Genomic DNA, 17,073 nt, shown 5'->3' on the forward strand with positions numbered 1-17,073 from the left:
GAACATGTTTTTTTTTATTTGTGTTTTGTTTGCTAATTAAGCAATGTCTGTCTTCTCAACTGGGTTCAGGTTATCAAACCTTTGTCACTTCAATTTTGATGTTGAGAATATTAAGAAGAATGATGAGACTAATGACCCAACAAATGTTTATTCACACTTCTCATCAATCAAACATCATTTTGCAAAGTGAAGGAGGAAAAAGCAATTGCTTAGTATGAAATACAGAAACACTTTGGAGTGTTAATAGCCACACAATGAAAAACAATATACTAACTTTAATATGAGCCAACTTGGATAGACCAAAGTCAAATGATTTGTTTTTATAACCAATATTCTAGTTTAGAGTTCAGACACAGGGAGCAAACATAACATGTTCACGTGGAATTCTTCATAAATCGAGGTCCTCTAGGAAGATAGACAACAACCTAAGATCTACCAACCTTATAAGATTTTCTTGACATATATTATATCATGTTCCATGCTTGTTACTTCAGTCATTATTCTGGTGTATTAAGTCCACATGTAACATTAAGTATACGATTCACAGTTTTTCATGTAAGGTTACATTTATTTTGAGGAAGAACTTACATGAAAAGCAGGGGTCTAAATCAGGAAGCCAGTTATAGCTATAAAAAACAGATGGAATTGAACAACAACAAAAGATGGAAGCTTGAGAGAGATATTTTTTTTATAAGCAAGAGTATCTCCTTACCTTATAGTTAAAGAACTAATTAATTTCAGGGTGTGTAGTTGTCCCTCTTAACAAATGTCGTTCATAGGAATCGAACTTTTGACCTTTGGCCTAGTACAACACTTGAGAATCTGGTGGGGTTAGATGCAATTAATTCAGTAACTTGAATTCAAAATAATCTGTGTGCATAGTGATGAACCTAAAGTTAGGTGCTTGTGATAAGAAACTTTGTAAAAAAACTTACACAAGCAAGAAAAATCACAACAGCAATTAAGTTCAATATATGTATTTGATGGCAAATACTTACACTTGTATTTTTATTGAATAAATTTATGTACGTTAGTTACAACTTACAAACAAAGCTTCCAGCTGTCAAATTTTGTTGGAAGCTGCACCATATCATATATGGTAAATACAACAATGCCTATAGATTACATGGATATAAAGTAAAAAAGTATAATGAACTTCTTTTTCAGAAATTACATTTGGAAGGAGAGGATTCATATTTTAAAGACAAAAATGTGGCTTGCAAAATGTAATCAATTGAACAGAAGAGGCCTCCAGAAAAATTTCCAGTTTAAAGTTTATGCATGTTGATGCCTTGCAAAATGTTGGCTATTAAATTGATCTGTTGATGCTCTTGAGGTTGACTTGCAACCATGACCTTAACATGAGCAACATGTCCATCCTGAATCTGCAATGGGCTAAATCAAACAAAAGCAACAAGAGTCATGCCAAGGATCCAAAACAATGTTCAGTGGAAACTATGAAGTATTTATTACAAGTGTCAAGCCATTTACGGATGTAGAGTCGTAAAACTCTGATTGTTTCATAATTATGTAACAGACTCTGCAATCAGCATTTCATGCTAGTAACTCATGCTCACATTTGCTATGCAAAGTTCATAGTATAAGAATGAAAGGATAGACAAAAGAGTGTTGCCTCTCTTTATCTTTGTTTTTTTGCTGCTTTTAGGGAGGATAAGTATCAAGGAGAAGTGGATGGATATTTATGGGGGGAAAGACCTATTACCAGTTTACCACAAGTGGCTAATTCTGTTATCGTGGCAATTAACCAAGGCGTTGGAACACAGTATTCTGATACATCGGAATGTAATCAAGTAACATTTTCTTACATGTAAGTTTCTTAGTCAAATGCTTAGTCTCAAAAACCATAAATCAATTTCCAAATTTAGAACCAGACAATATAAGAGGGAGGTCCAATGCATGAGACCCTATCATTCACGGTTCCAATATGAGGAGGCCCAGATGTATGCAGCCTAAACCTTAACCCCGGTGAATCGAAGAGTTGTCTACACAACTAGAATCTATAGCCACTAGGTCACAAAGCATAAACAACCACCATAGAGAGTGGCCCAGTGCACGAGGCATCCACTTAGAGGGTCTGCAAGTGAAGAGACTGTTTCCGATATTTAAGCTCATGATCTCATGGTCATTAAGCAACAACTTACTGGTTGTATCAAGCTCACCCTCCCCATGATGAGGAAAAAACCTCCATGACAAAAACTTCCCAAACAATTTGTTGACCACCTAATTAACATTCTAGCCTATTATCTTAAACGTGAACAACACATTAATTTTTTATCATCAAAAAAATAACTCAACATTCACCTAGTAGTTGCTTAAGCAGTCCCTGTAATCAACCGCTCCCGTTCATCTAGCTTCTTGGTCTTCACAATACCAATGAGAACTTGAAGACCAGAGATTGCACAAAAGAAATAAGCTATGGTGGCAGGCACCTGAAAAAGATAACAGAGAATTGAGGAACTACAAAGTAACACCAGATAATCAATTAATTGACTTTGATAATCACCGCGAGGAAAACAAGCGGGATGGGAACAGCTTACCCTAATTGAATTGAGATACAGAATTGTTGCAAGATTTATTAGGCTCCCAGCAGCTACTGCCTGTTAATTGACACAAAGTTAACATGAGTATACATCATGCCAACAAATTTTTTTTTCGTATAAAAATATCATACATTAACCTTAAGAGATAACTACACAAATCTTGCATTTGGTTTACAAAACATTTATTCATGGAATATACTTGTGTCAAGAGTCAACATACACCTGCTTGTACAGGTATTCACAAATGCATAAGGTCCCAATTTTATTTTTCTTAAAAACTGAACAAAGATAAGTATAATCATGTAAGGGCAGGTAGGTTTATTTAATAAATTACATGAAGCAGTAAAAGTATTCATTCTCATTTCCATAATTTAATGAGTTGTTTCCATTGCAAGTGTGATTACCCAACAGCTAATGGTTACTTAAAGTATTATAATAAATTTGAATGTCATGCATGGCTCCAAAGAATGACAGATACATGAAAGTTAACAGGTTGTTAAACAGACTCGAACCAAATTCCAAGAAACAAGTAAACTTGTAATTCCACTAAGTTATATGCCAGCTTCACTCACATTCATTATTGTCTTCTGGACAGTGGCAACACGTTGGAAAGCTCTCTCAGATTCCAAAGCTCGAACTCGGAGCTTCAAGTCACCTTGCTCCTGTAGGAAAATACAGTGAAATTATATCAGACATCCAGAACAAATAAAAGATACAAATCAAATAAGCAAGTGAAATAATATTTACAAACCAATCTTTGGATAACTTCAGCAAGCTTTTCAATCCGATCAGCTTGTCTAAATAAGTTGTAAAATGCTTGAGATTGTCTGTCCCATCTCTTTCTGACATCCTGTACAGTTATAAGCAGGATATGAGAAAGAAAATCATAATACTTGGACTGAATTCAAGCACAGAAGAACAAGCTTGTGACTGCCTTTAGGATAACTTCGACTCCTGCCTCGCGGAATTTTAGCAACTCCAAAGCATAACTACATGACCAGGAAGGCTAGTTGTGTTAGATATTGCAAACATATGTTAAAACTTTTGATATTAAAAAAATATAAAACTATGAAGAGCATACTCACGGTTTGGCAATCTCAGTAATATCAAAACGGGGGTCAAGACCCTTTCCGATACCATCCAACACTGCAGAAACAATGTTGACTTGTTACCTTGCAGTCACATTCATAGAACATGCAAAGAAACCCCTTTAACTTCAAAATATTTACCTGAGAAGGATCTAACAACAAATGTGAATGTAGCAGGAAACCGGAAGGGCTGGTCTGCTGCAATGGATAGTAAATCTTCACCTGTTTAAAGGATTACAGATACAAGTAATTTATAAGCCTACATGTTGCATGATGTATTGAACCAAGGTCATATTTAATTTTTAAGTAATGGAAGTTCAGACGCAGATCATCTACTTATAGTTGAGGCTGGTCTTGTTAAACTTCAAGGACAAAATCATATTAACCAATCAGGAAAGCTTGGTAAAAAATTCATAGCATTTGGAATCGTACAAGCTTTTCACCTACATGAAAGCTACTGGATAAAATAATAACATCTTTTACCGAATAGTCAAAACAATATATTCTTACCTAGAAATCATATATTCTCATCTTCACATCTGGCCAGTTTAATCAACGATAATTGTTCTATGCATACATCAAACAATCTAAACCTAAAGACACAGACAATAATAGACCAGGTGCATTACCAATAGCAGCCAGACGTTGTTTCTTCTTCATTATTTTTTCCTCCTTGCTTAATGGTTTTTTGAACCCAAGTTCAGCTTTAGCCAGCTCTCTCTCCTTCCTTTGTGCAACCAGACGCTCTTCAAAACTACCAAAAAAATAAGATTAAAGAACTCAAGGTCATAGATTGCTAAAATAACTAATCAATACAGACAAGTTGTTCTACCATAAAATATAAGTGAGAGTCTGAGAGAAGAAAATATTTTAAACCTGGCAACTAGTCAGAAATGTGCCATAACAATTTTCAAATAAATATCAACATGTTTCTATCCATTTTGGAATATCAAAGTTTACCCGAAGGGGTGGTTGCCTCATTTGAAGATTATGGCATGCTACAAGCCTCAACAAGGACTCAAATGGTAGTAATAGATGATGACCTACTTGTAGGATATATTTAAGTGTGAAATCCAAAATTGTATACGAGGGAATGAGTAGAAGAGTTTATAAGTGGAAAAGACTCATGGAACCATTGTCTTAAGGTATTGGTTCAAGACTTGGTATCTCACTTGTGGTTCTTTACTCTTATCATGTTTGGTAACAAAGTGACTCCCAGATAGCTGGAGGCTCTCTGTTAGCGGCCAACAAGTGGTATCAGAGTCGATGGTTCGATGGGATATGATAGTCTTAAGGGGAGTGGACTGGTAAGTGTATGGTACCCACACTTGGAGAAGATTGTTAGGTATATTCAAGTGTGAAGTCGCACATTGGGTAAGAGTGGAAAAGTTTATAAGTGAAAAAAACTCACGGAACCATTACCTTAAGGTTTTGGTTCAAGACTTGGTGTTAAGAACTTAAACAGCAAAACTCACAAAAGTAAGACAGCAACAGGATATTTAAGAAGGTAAACAGGGAATAGTGTATTATTTAATAGAAAGATGATGAAAACATTTACAATAGAATGTTCTATTGCCATAGAGCAAGGCTCCTAATAGAGAGTAGTACTCTCTATTCCATTCTTAATAGGATGATCTATTCCCAAAAGGATACCCCTCCTTCTCTCTCTTGCCTATAAGTAACAAAAAAGTGTGCACTCAATTATCCCCTCGCATTTTGTTCCTTTGCTCTTGCCCCCTCAGCATTTTCCCATGTCCCCTTCTTTGCTCGTCTAATATGGACTTTCCAAATCTTGGACCCATTTTCCTCATGTGCCAATCTGTTATGGATGTTAGTTGAGCCCACCTTTGTATTTACGATTCTAACACTACTGTCGTCTTCAGTATGAGTCTTGTCCTCAAGATTAAATTTAGGAAACTGACTGCGAATTGTGAATTCGTCTTCCAATGTTGCATCTTCAAGAGTTTTTCCAGCCCAATGGATTAACCACTGGGACACCTTTTCTCCCTTTTGAATCACCTTTCGTTTAGCAAGGACTGTTGTTGGAGTAAATCAGCACAATCTCCTTCCAACCCTTTAGACAGTTCCTCTTGAACCTAGTAGTTGTCGACAACTTTCTTAAGAAGTGATACATGAAACACCGGATGTATTTTGGATACATGAGGCAGATTCAACTTATAAGCTATTGCCCCAACCCGTTCTATTATTTCAAAAGGGCCATAAAATCGAGCAGAGAGTTTGGGGTTGATTCTGGTTGTGACTGAGTGTTGTCTATGGGGTCGTAACTTCAGAAAAACCCACTCACAAAATTTGTCTCGGTTCTTTTCTGATCTGAATACTCCTTCATTCGATTTTGAGCTCGGCTAAGGTTATACTTTAGCTGCCTCAAAGCTTCATCCCTATCCATTAATTCTCTTTGAATAGTCTCAACTTTCACATCCCCATGTTGCACCTTAATCAAAGAAGGTGGTTTCCGCCCATACACTGCTTCAAAAGGAGTGCCTCCAGTTGACCCGTGATATGCGGTGTTGTACCAGAATTCTGTCTAGTGTAACCACAACACTCACCCCTATGGTTGATCTACTATAAAGCAACGTAAGAAAGTCTCTAAACATTTGTTGATGACTTCCGTTTGCCCATCAGTTTGTGATGATAAGCAATGCTCATCTTCAGCTGAGTGCCCTGCATTCTGAAAAGTTCTTTCCACAAATTACTCACGAAAATTGGGTCCCTATCATTTAATATGGAAGCTAGAAATCCGTGTAACCGCACAATTTCCTTTATGAATGTGTCTGCAACAACTCTGGCTGTATACGGATACTTCAACGGAATAAAATGATTGTACTTGGACAACCTATCAACCACCACAAAAATAGCTTCGTATCCTTTAGACTTAGGCAACCCAGTGATGAAGTCCATGGACACCTCGTCCCATATTTTCTCAGGGATGGGGAGTGGCTGCAGTAGCCCCCCAGGAGTTGTAGTCACATATTTCTGCCTTTGACAAACATCACATTCTCTGACAAACCGCTGAACATCCCCTTTCATGCCTATTCAATATAGATTTGCTGCCAACCTTCGGTAGGTACAATAGAATCCTGAATGGCCTCCCTGTGGGGTTGTGTGGTATTCTTTTAGCAAGGTTGGGATCCACGATGAATGTCTCGACACTACCAATCTGCCTCCATACAATAATACTCCATTGTCCCACGAATATCCCAGTTTGGTAAGATTTCCCTCCTGCAAATCTGCCAGAATTTTCTGCATAACCTCATCATTGTTGGTTTCCTCGAGAATAGCCTTGCTATCCACCCAAATGAGATAATAGACCATAGATTGTAACGTGACCTCCTCATCTCTCAGGGAAAGTGCATCTACCCCTCTATTCTCTTGGCCTGGTTTGTAAAGGATGTTGAAGCTATATCCCAAAAGTTTGGCTGCCCAATTTTGTTGATTTACCGTGTTGATTTTCTGCATCAAAAGCTCTTTGAAACTCTTTTGATCTGTACAAACCGTGAATTTTTTGCATAACAAGTAGGGTCTCCAGTGTTGTATGGCCAAAGCCACTGCCATCAATTCCTTTTCATATGCAGATTTTGTCAAGTTCCTTTCACCCAATGCTTTACTGAAATAGGCAACGGGTCTACCCTGTTGAGTTAGAATAGCCCCAATGTCATGTCCGGAAGTATCACATTCCATGGTGAACTCTCTGGCGAAATCCGGTAATGCTAGAACCAGTGTTGTGGTCATCCTCTATTTGAGTTCCTCAAAAGCTGCGTGAGTTTTAGCATTCCAAACAAAACCTTCCTTCTTGGTGAGATCTGTTAGAGGCCTTGCAACTTTCCCATTATCCTTCATAAATTTTCGATAGTATCCTGTGAGGCCCAGAAAACCTCTTACGCCTTTTACATTCTTAGGAATAGGCCACTGCCATACACTTGAAACCTTCTTCGGATCCCTAGCCACTCCTTCATGTGAAACAATGTGATCGAGGTATGCTATTGACCTTTGGGGAAATTGGCACTTCTTCCTGTTGGCAACTAGTTTCTGCCGCTGCAATACCTGTAACACATCGGATAAATGATGTAGATGTGAATCCCAATTGTGGCTGTAAACCAAAATGTCGTCAAAGAACACCAACGCCCATTTCCGTAGCATTGGCCGATAAACTTCATTCATCAATGATTGAAATGTAACAGGAGCATTCATGAGTCCAAAAGGCATTACCTTGTATTCTTAATGTCCATCATGAGTACTAAATACAGTTTTTTCCACATCTTCCACCTTCACACAAACCTGATGATAACCAGATTTCAGATCCAGTTTTGAAAAGAACCGAGCTCCATGAACTTCATCCAATAGTTCGTCAATTACCGGAATAGGAAATTTATCAGGGATGGTGATTTTGTTTAATGCACGATAGTCCACACACAAACGCCATGAACTGTCTTTCTTCTTCACTAAAATCACGGGGCTAGAATAAGCACTTTAGCTGTTCCTGATAATTCCCAAAGTCAACATCTCATTAGTATGTCTTTCTATTTCATCTTTATTATGATGAGGATAACGATAGGGTCGAACATTTACCGGTCCTTCTCCAGGAAGAAGATTGATGGCATGTTCCCTTGTTCTCTTCGGTGGCATTCCGTTAGGTTCTTGAAAAACCTTGTGAAACTTTTCCAACAATTCCTTTAATGCAAATTGTTGTTCTGGCGTAATCCCTTAACCCTTGTCACTGTTGCCCTCCCTGGATCCCACCTTCGTGGACATGTTTAAATTTGCCAACCGTTTATTTGACTGCACTAACAGGTTCTGCAAGGTTCCATTTCCCTCCAAATCGCAATCCTTCCCAGCAAGGTTGATCTGTGCCCCCTGCCAAGTGAATACCATTTTTTGTTGCTTCCTATCCACCACCATTTCGCCTAAACTGGACAGCCATGAAATTCCCAGGATAATGTCAATTTCTTCTAAATTGAACAAATAAACATCGATAAGAAACTCCACACCATTCAGTTCAACCTTCATCCCTCTACGCATCCCCGCTGTTTCCACCTTATGGCCATCACCCAACCGGATTTTATGCTTCGTGTCTTCTCACTACTCCATCCCATCGACTCTACCAACGTCCTAGATAGGAAATTATGAGTAGCGCCACTGTCTACCAGAATCAACAACGACACACCCTAGATCATCCCCTGCAATTTCAGGGTGCATGGGGTATTTTCCTTATTACTCCCCAAACCCCCTACTCTCAAGATATTGCACTCCCTATCAGTCTCCTCATCCTCTAATTGCTCTTTGCCCACTTCCTCCTCCTCTTCTATTAATTCGTCCAGCACCATGATGCGAAGTTGCTTCTCGGGACATTAATGAAGAGGATGGTAAGGTCCTCCACATTTGTAGTAAAGTTCCTTTTGTTTTCTTTCCATAAGAGTTTGGTAACTCAAATGCTTAGTGTCTCTGTCTTTAGGGCCAAAAAAATTTCTTTCATTTACATCTGACCTCATATTGGGCCTTGGTCCACTGCCATTGTTTTCATTTTTTCCTAGACCATGGGTCTGTATCCAACTCTCCTTTGCTCCGTTCACCATCACCCATTCCGTGTTCATTTTGTTCTAATGTGAATTTGGACTTGGGCATGAGAATTGACTCGTTTGAAAACCCGATCCAAAACGAGTATCACCCCTACGGTTTGGATTAAAGCCCAGATTTCTTCCTTGTACCTCCTTTTCCACTGCCCTAGTTACGTTCATGAAACATGCCCGAGAAATAGGTCCCAACGCCTTCAAGCTTCTGATTTTTGCATGAATTTCATCCTTCAACCCATGCAAAAAAATAACCAAAAAATTGGTCATCTGGTAATTTTCTCAACTATGACGTTACTCGCTCAAATTCCTGGATATATTCCTCCACACTGCTACGTTGTCGGAGTGTCATGAGTTGTTCATACACACTCCCTTCTCTGAATCCTCCATATTTATCTCTGAGATCCATTTTCAACCGTTCCCAGGTGAGTTCATCCTCCTCGTTCAACAAGGAATTGAAAAAATGTAGAGTTGATCCCTCCGTACAAAGTTGAGCCAAACTAACTCGAACCTCTTCGTGAGTATCCTGTACCCGGAAATAAACTTCAGCTCGTGAGATCCACCCCGCTGGGTCTTCTTCGTTGAACATTGGCAGCTCCACCTTCTTGACAGATTGTCGGAAATCGTTGAGAGCATCGCCTTGCAAATGTCTCATTCCCGTGTTGGAGCCGTTTCTTTCGGTTGGTGATTCCGAGTTTCTCTCCTTCTCATGTGTTGATTTCCCAACGTTTAGGGAGTACTTCTTCCTTCTCTGATTCATTCACATTTTGGCTCGGGTATTGCTCCTTCTCCAGATTCCTCATCAACAGAGCCACCAGGTTGTTTTGATTTTCCTCTGCCCTTTCTTTCATTTTCGCGCCATCGTAATTTTGATGTTGATCAATTCATTCTCCATCGCAGCGACCTTTGCTTCCATTTCTCCAAGTTGGGTCGTCTTCTTCTTCGGTGGCATTCAACGTCTGTAGATCCTTTTGTCATCGGTCCTTACGTCAGCGGATCCGGCAGGTTGGGCCAGTTTGTTATGAACTTAAACAGCAAAACTCACAAAAGTAAGACAACAACAGAATATTTAAGAAGGTAAACAGGAAATAGTGTATTATTTAATAGAAAGGTGATGAAAACATTTACAATAGAAGGTTTTATTGCCATAGAGCAAGGCTCCTAATAGAGAGTAGTACTCTCTATTCCATTCTTAACAGAATGATCTATTCCCAAAAAGATACCCCTCCTTCTCTCTCTTACCTATAAGTAACAAAAAAGTGTGCACTCAATTAGCCCCTCACATTTTGTCCCTTTGCTCTTGCTCCCTCAGCATTTTCCCATGTCCCATTCTTTGCTCGTCTAGTATAGACTTTCCAAATCTTGGGCCCATTTTCCTCATGTGCCAATCTGTTCTGGATGTTAGGTGAGCTCACCTCTGTATTTGCGGTTTTAACACTTGGGGTTTCACCTGTGGCTCTTTACACTTCTCGTGCCTGATAACAAAGGGACTCCCCGATGGTTGGAGGCTCTCCAATTGCGGATGGGTCCAACACTGCCAATGAAGGATCACTAGCAATATTCAAACCCAAGACCTTTAGTCAATGTAGTTTGATCCTACCAATTGAGCCAACCCTCACTGGGAAATATCACCAGATTTCTAACATAACTAATCAGGACAGACAAGTGCTTCAGCTTTAGGACAAGCCCCAGTCAATGAATTTTTTTTTTGCCTTTTCCAAGATAAAAGGAAACTATTCTCCTACTTAGAAGTTATAACACTTGAGTGTTTTAAGAGGCCTTGGCATGTATTGAAATCAATAATTTACAATCCATATACTTCTCCATATAATGATATAGACTTGTAGAAAAATTATTTTCCCAAGCACCAAAGTCTGGAGGTTTTTCTACTATTGATTTATGCTCACTAAGGGTTCAATAAACTTACCTATTGAGAAAGAACTGTGCTGTCCGTCTAACAGCGGTCATATCTCCAGTTGGGACAAGAACACCCATTTGAATCATTGCTTGAAGGACCTACACCAGTGCACCAACTTCAATTGCTAAGAATTTGAGAGTCAAGAATGGATATCATGCTCTTGTTCATAGCATTACGGGAAACAGTTACTTTACCTTGTCTGCATCCTTCTCATAAACTCCATAAAAAGTTTCAAGTAAACCTTCTCGGACATTTTGACTGATACTGTAAGAAGCAACTCCAAACATATTTGCAAACACAGTCATCTCAAAGTTTAAAATGTGACTTGTAAATTCATATTTTAAATGGACAGAAAAGTCAAAGAACATACCTTCCCATCATACCAAAATCATAAAAGATCAATCTCCCACCATTGACATCATCAACTGCAATATTTCCAGGATGCTGCATGAACAATTTACAAAATAATTACACACAAGAAACAACAAATCAAACTTCCTGAATGATAATAATTAAACATGAGAACTCACAGGGTCAGCATGGAAGAAACCATGTGATAGAATCTGCTCCAAGTAAGACTCGACAGCATATCGCCCTAACCTGTAGACGATAAATCAAATGTTATATGCATTTGAACTTTATATGACATCCTCGGTTGTTCAGGTGCACAGAAACAAAAGGTAACATTGCCGATTATTTTGACAAAAATGAGAAAGAAAAATTCTGTTAACCTTGTGCGATCAACACCCAGCTGATCTAAAGCTTGTATTTTGTTAATTTTAATCCCGGGAACATACTCCATTGTCAGAATCTGAATTGGATAAATAGTTAAATTACAGATAAATAAGAAAAATATCACAAGTGAAGTGGGAAAGATGCAGATTTGCAATATATCTATAAGAGAAATGAAGGTCACACCTGTGGTGTGGTATAATCCCATACAATGGCAGGGACTTTCACATAACTCATGTTCTTAAAGTTACTCGCGAATAGTTCTGCATTAGTAGCTTCCTTGGTATAATCAATCTCCTGAAAATAGTTAATTCAAGTTATATAGAGAATGTGCAGAAAACACATGCAAACATCATATGGAAACGAGAATAAGGTCTAGAACTCGACCCTCCCAACCTTTGCAATAATTGCTACAATAATCCCTTTATTAATGCATCAGATCCACTTTAACACTTCCGAAGTAATTATGCCATTCTTGGTTTTAGAAAACAACTGATGAAGTATGAAAAACTCAAAAAACATGCCTCTATACCTACACATCATAAATCCTTTTCTTCCATTTTATTCCATTATTATCTAGCCAGGTAAATTGCAGGCTACCCTATCCCTTCTGTCAAAACAACTGAAGTAACACCCTTAATTATCTCTTCTTGTTTGATTAAGGAGCTTCTCAATTAACCTTCAAAAGTATTTACTAGAACTTTGTTATAAAAATCTCCCATGACCTAAAGGAACTTCCTTGGTTTGCACATGTGCAATACCACAGAGAAGAGCCAGCCAATAGACCCATCTCATGCATCCAAACTTAAATCAAACTCCAAAGTAGTAGTCTTCCTATGCAATCTTATAGTTTGAATTCATTAAAACAAAATTGCACCAATAAAGATGTCATCAATAAAGATGTCACCAATAAAGTAAACTAAGAGTGCAGTGATTTTCCAGAATATCGTCACCTGATATAAAACGGAGGCACACTCATCATAAATAGCAACCCAATCCCTCTTTGCACCATCTGATTTAGGATCAACTTTTTGAAGATATTCAGCAATAACCTGTAGTGAAAAAAGGTCCAGGTATGAGTATTTTAAGCAGCACTGCCAATATCTGCACAAGGCGGAACCTGGAAGTATATTAACAATCATTCGCAATGAAAAGGATAACAAAAATAAATATTAAAAATAGTTAAAATCTCGTATAAGCCTTTCTAGATCTGATCTTGTCAGTTTACTAAAAATTATAAGAAAAATTAAGGAGAAAACAACAGATTAATCAAAAAGTACAATCAAAGTTGCACACAGCATTAGAAGCATAAGGGTATACGAAATACTTATAACACTGACCCTTAGGTTTTTAAGATCGATATCAAAAAGACCCTTGAGACCAGGCCTTTGCACTTTAATAACAACATCCTGTCCCTTTAACTTCGCACGATGAACCTGACCTGCATTAGATGAAATGTATTTAACTATGAGTTTTGCTGTATCCTGCTATAAAATCGTCTTACTAATCCTCCTCATGTTAATAAAGACAATATTAAATGAAAAAGTAATATATCCAATGTCTTACAAATATAAAAAGCATTTAATATATTCATTATTTAGTAAGTACGACTGTAGGATGATTTAAAATTAGTCTTTCATTATTCCTTTCTTCTAATTTAATATTACGTTTAAATCTAAAACCCAGGTACACTTGATCTCATTTCCTTCTCAGATTTTATTGAAGGCACATGAAATGTAAAAGTTTGGTTACCAAGACTTGCAGCAGCTATTGGTTCGTAGTCAAACTGATCAAAGATGCCATCTATAGGAGATCCAAGCTCCTCTTCAATAATAGCTACAGCAGTCTCAGAGGGAAATGGAGGAACTTGATCCTGAACCCAAAAAAATGTAACTTAGGCCCTGAAAAATGCAACCTTAATATGTTTTTTCTCTTTTAGATTTAAGCTTTCAGTTTTTCTGCCAAGGTGCTTTTGTCATCAGCTTTCTAAACATAAAAATGAAACATTCGCACTCCTAGTGTCAAAGAGCACTGCTTCCTGCCAAACTAGACATACAAGATTTACTCAAAAACACAAGGGCGCCAATGCCTCAAACCTACCTTATAAAACAAAATTGTCTCTCATGTAATGGCTTCCAACATAAGTACACATAGATGATTCTGAATTTGGTAGGAGATCACCACATGATTTCTTATGAAACAACTAAGAGAATATTGATGGTAGAAAGCCAAGCCTCAAATAAAGAAATAAAAGAACAATCCTAAAAGTTAGAGGCATTTTTTTATTTTCCCCCCATGAAACTATAGACACAACTACAAATAACAATAGAGAAGAAAAAGGCAATGCAACAAAAAGCGAATTCAAAATATCGCCATGCAGGGAAATAATCTTATAAATGCTGTTTAAATTCTAATTTAACCTGAAGTTCTGACAGCTGGTCAACATATTCTTGGGGAAGAATGTCAACCCTCGTAGAGAATTGCTGGCCAATTTTGATGAATGTAGGACCTAATCTCAGAATGCTTTCCTTCAGCCACTTTGCAAGGATCTTTCGCCGTAAGGTTTTCTTTTCCTCAGTTATTCCTCCTGTAAATAACTCACATGACTGAAACACGAAATTTGTTTACTAATAAAAAAGTGCTTCTTCAAGCTTAGTAGCAGCACGTGATTCCAATGGTTTGAAACTTCTATCATAATCTACAGTTGACAAATGACAAACCTCTATATGAAAACTTCTGATTATTCAACCAAGCCTTAAAGATAAACGTTACAACAAATCCCCAAATTTCCAATGTTCTCTGGATAGTCGAGTAAGTCTTGAATCTGCTCCAGCGACCACCAGGTGCAGCTGCTACCTGCGAAAAATCAGGCATTCATCTCATATGTGCAATCTTGAACATAATGTTTTTTCCTTCTATAACAAAGCATCTTTGGATATCTTAATTACAAGCTAGTCAAATTAGTTTAACAACTCAGCAAATTAACCCGACCAATATTTTAAGTAAATCTATCTACACTAACAACATAGCCGACGTACAACCCAAGTAATCAATCAACATTCATGGTTAGCAAAATACAATGAATCAAAGTACTTGCTAATAACCCACTTGCTGAGTCGCCAACAGTATCTAAACACCCATTTGTTTAAGGTTATTTTGATTTTTGATTAGTAAAACTCAGGTCTGATACTTGCATGTTTGTGTAGTCGAGCATTTCCAAAAAAGAAACGGAAATTAAAAATAAGACTGAAACAGTGAGACTCAACTTTTTGAGAAGCTACAAGCCTATTTGTAAAGGCGATTTTTCAAATTAAAAAAATGCATCATTTTGATGTGAAATAAAATAAATAAAAGTCACTTTTGACATTCATATGTTTGGGTGGTTGGGTTGTTTTGTTTATTTGTTAATAAATATGTTAACACGGCAAAAAGAAGCTGGAATTCATCTTTTCTGAATAAGCTGAATTATTTAGGTTTTCACAAAAATGTTTATCCTAAACAAATTTCCAGATGATCACATTTTTAAGCCTAAAAATGGACTCTAATTTTGCTGAGAAAAAATTCCTATTTTTTTGGTACTACCAAGGGTATCTCTCAGCTATGGGTACGGAATTAATCACTTTGGAAGTATATGGGTGTCTCTCTCAACAAGTGCCGTTTTTAGGAATCGGGAACTTTCCTATTAAAAACATTTGTGATTCATCAAATTCAGCTTCTAAACAATCACTTTTCTTCAACCTAACTAATGAAGCTAATAACTCAACACCAGAGAATCATACCTGAACTTGTGACTCCCCAGATTTTTTGAACCACGCATCTTCTTTGCCAATCTCCTCCACTCTCTTCTTCCTCCCATCTTCAGCATTATCTTCCACCACAACTCCCTTCGCCGCCGCAACACCGTTCCCATTCACATACTTCACTAACTCACTCTCCTTCACCACCCACTTACTCTTCTTCACTGACCCATTTCCTCCTCCACCAGCAAATCCATTCCCACTCCACTTCACATCATTCACTCTTTCTTCAACCACCGCTCCTTCTTCCTTCACAGCACGCGTTCTCGTGCGAAGTGTGACACTGCAGAACCGTGTTGTGTTCCGTGAAATGAAATTGCGTGATGGGGGTTTAGAGAGAGAAACGCGGTGGGTGAGTGGAGAGAGAAAAGTGAGGTCGGGTAAGGAGAGAGAAGGGGAAGCCATTGAATGAAGGAATGAAGAGAGAGAAGGTGAAGGTGAAGGTGAAACCCTAGTTAGTATTCATTCATTCATGGCGTTGAAGGTTGAAAGAGACAGTGGGATAAGGACACGTGGCGAAATGAAGATGAGAAGAGAAAGGTTTTTGTGGGTTTTGATTGGTCGGGGATTTTCGCGGGTTGTCTTGTCCACAAAAAACTAGGTTGACCTATTACTTGTGTTTCAGTGTTTGTAATTAGTTATTACTATTACACTGGATCTAGTGAGGTAAGGTCTCATTAAATTTTAAGATTGAAGATACAATTTTTTGGAAATGGCATTTATTGGAATAATTAATCACAAATTTAAAATAAATTAGTTCCTAAAAAATATCCTTAGTGTATAAAAAAACATAAAAATTGGGTTTTGGTGATATGTTCAACAGGAGTGAGATAAGTGATAATAGTCGAATTGGTAGTTTGAAGATGATTTTTAACAGAAATATTTTTTAGTCTTTTGTATCAAATTGGTCCTCAAAAAATAATTAAAAATTCTGTAGTTGAGAAATATTAAAAATGATTAAATTGACTTATATTTTATATTTTTAGTATTATTTTGAGTTTTTAGATTTTCATAAGCAATATTTGTAAACATAAAAATTTTGAATAACCAAATATTATTTTAGAGATACGTGAATGTTTCTTCCAATAAATATTGGTTCTAGGAATTGAATCATTAATATTTTGGTTGAATGTATTAATACTGGACCAAAGGTTTGGCTGGAATATTTAATATTTTCCACTCGACAGCTGGTTTTATCCAATTGAAAACTACATAACTACCTAATGAGATTTGCAGCTGTGGGTTTGAAGGAGAAAGGAAGAATATTCCATAATATTTCACATAAACTAATACTATGAAAAACTAACTTGGTTTTTCTAATTAAAAAACAGAGGACAAAAATAAATTCAAATTAAATATCCTTAAATAGATAGATGGTGATAAGTGTGTATA

At 37.3% G+C, this 17,073-nt stretch overlaps 1 protein-coding gene across 4 annotated transcripts; it reads right to left on the reverse strand.

Annotated features, from left to right (window-relative positions):
• LOC109361371 (uncharacterized protein sll1770-like) lies at positions 1,202 to 16,219 on the reverse strand. Of its 4 annotated transcripts, none has more exons than XM_019606888.1 (21): positions 15,664 to 16,219; positions 14,605 to 14,740; positions 14,305 to 14,471; positions 13,637 to 13,757; positions 13,225 to 13,325; positions 12,838 to 12,936; positions 12,071 to 12,181; positions 11,884 to 11,963; positions 11,683 to 11,752; positions 11,523 to 11,596; positions 11,347 to 11,416; positions 11,162 to 11,250; positions 4,279 to 4,403; positions 3,791 to 3,871; positions 3,647 to 3,707; positions 3,496 to 3,550; positions 3,313 to 3,411; positions 3,134 to 3,223; positions 2,559 to 2,618; positions 2,327 to 2,450; positions 1,202 to 1,385 (listed from the first exon to the last, which is right to left on the reverse strand). In XM_019606888.1, exons 1-20 carry the CDS (start codon positions 16,084 to 16,086, stop codon positions 2,334 to 2,336), a joined length of 2,229 nt encoding a protein of 742 aa, XP_019462433.1. In that variant the 5' UTR covers positions 16,087 to 16,219; the 3' UTR covers positions 1,202 to 1,385; positions 2,327 to 2,333. The 4 variants fall into 4 exon arrangements, with proteins under 4 accessions (XP_019462433.1, XP_019462413.1, XP_019462430.1 ...); XM_019606868.1 differs by having other exon boundaries at positions 1,202 to 1,395; XM_019606885.1 differs by having other exon boundaries at positions 2,323 to 2,450.

The sequence above is a fragment of the Lupinus angustifolius genome, chromosome LG01, assembly GCF_001865875.1.
Source record: "Lupinus angustifolius cultivar Tanjil chromosome LG01, LupAngTanjil_v1.0, whole genome shotgun sequence".
NCBI lineage: Eukaryota > Viridiplantae > Streptophyta > Magnoliopsida > Fabales > Fabaceae > Lupinus > Lupinus angustifolius.

Bases quoted from the DNA above. Each gene is read 5' to 3' on its own strand.
- LOC109361371 (XM_019606888.1), bottom strand. From the start codon at position 16,086: ATGGCTTCCCCTTCTCTCTCCTTACCCGACCTCACTTTTCTCTCTCCA. The intron at 13,758-14,304 runs GTTAAATTAGAA...TTTTGGGTTCAG, and splicing joins ACCAGCTGTCAGAACTTCAG to GATCAAGTTCCTCCATTTCC. The intron at 11,251-11,346 runs GTAAAGTAACTG...GCACTGGTGTAG, and splicing joins ATGAGAAGGATGCAGACAAG to GTCCTTCAAGCAATGATTCA.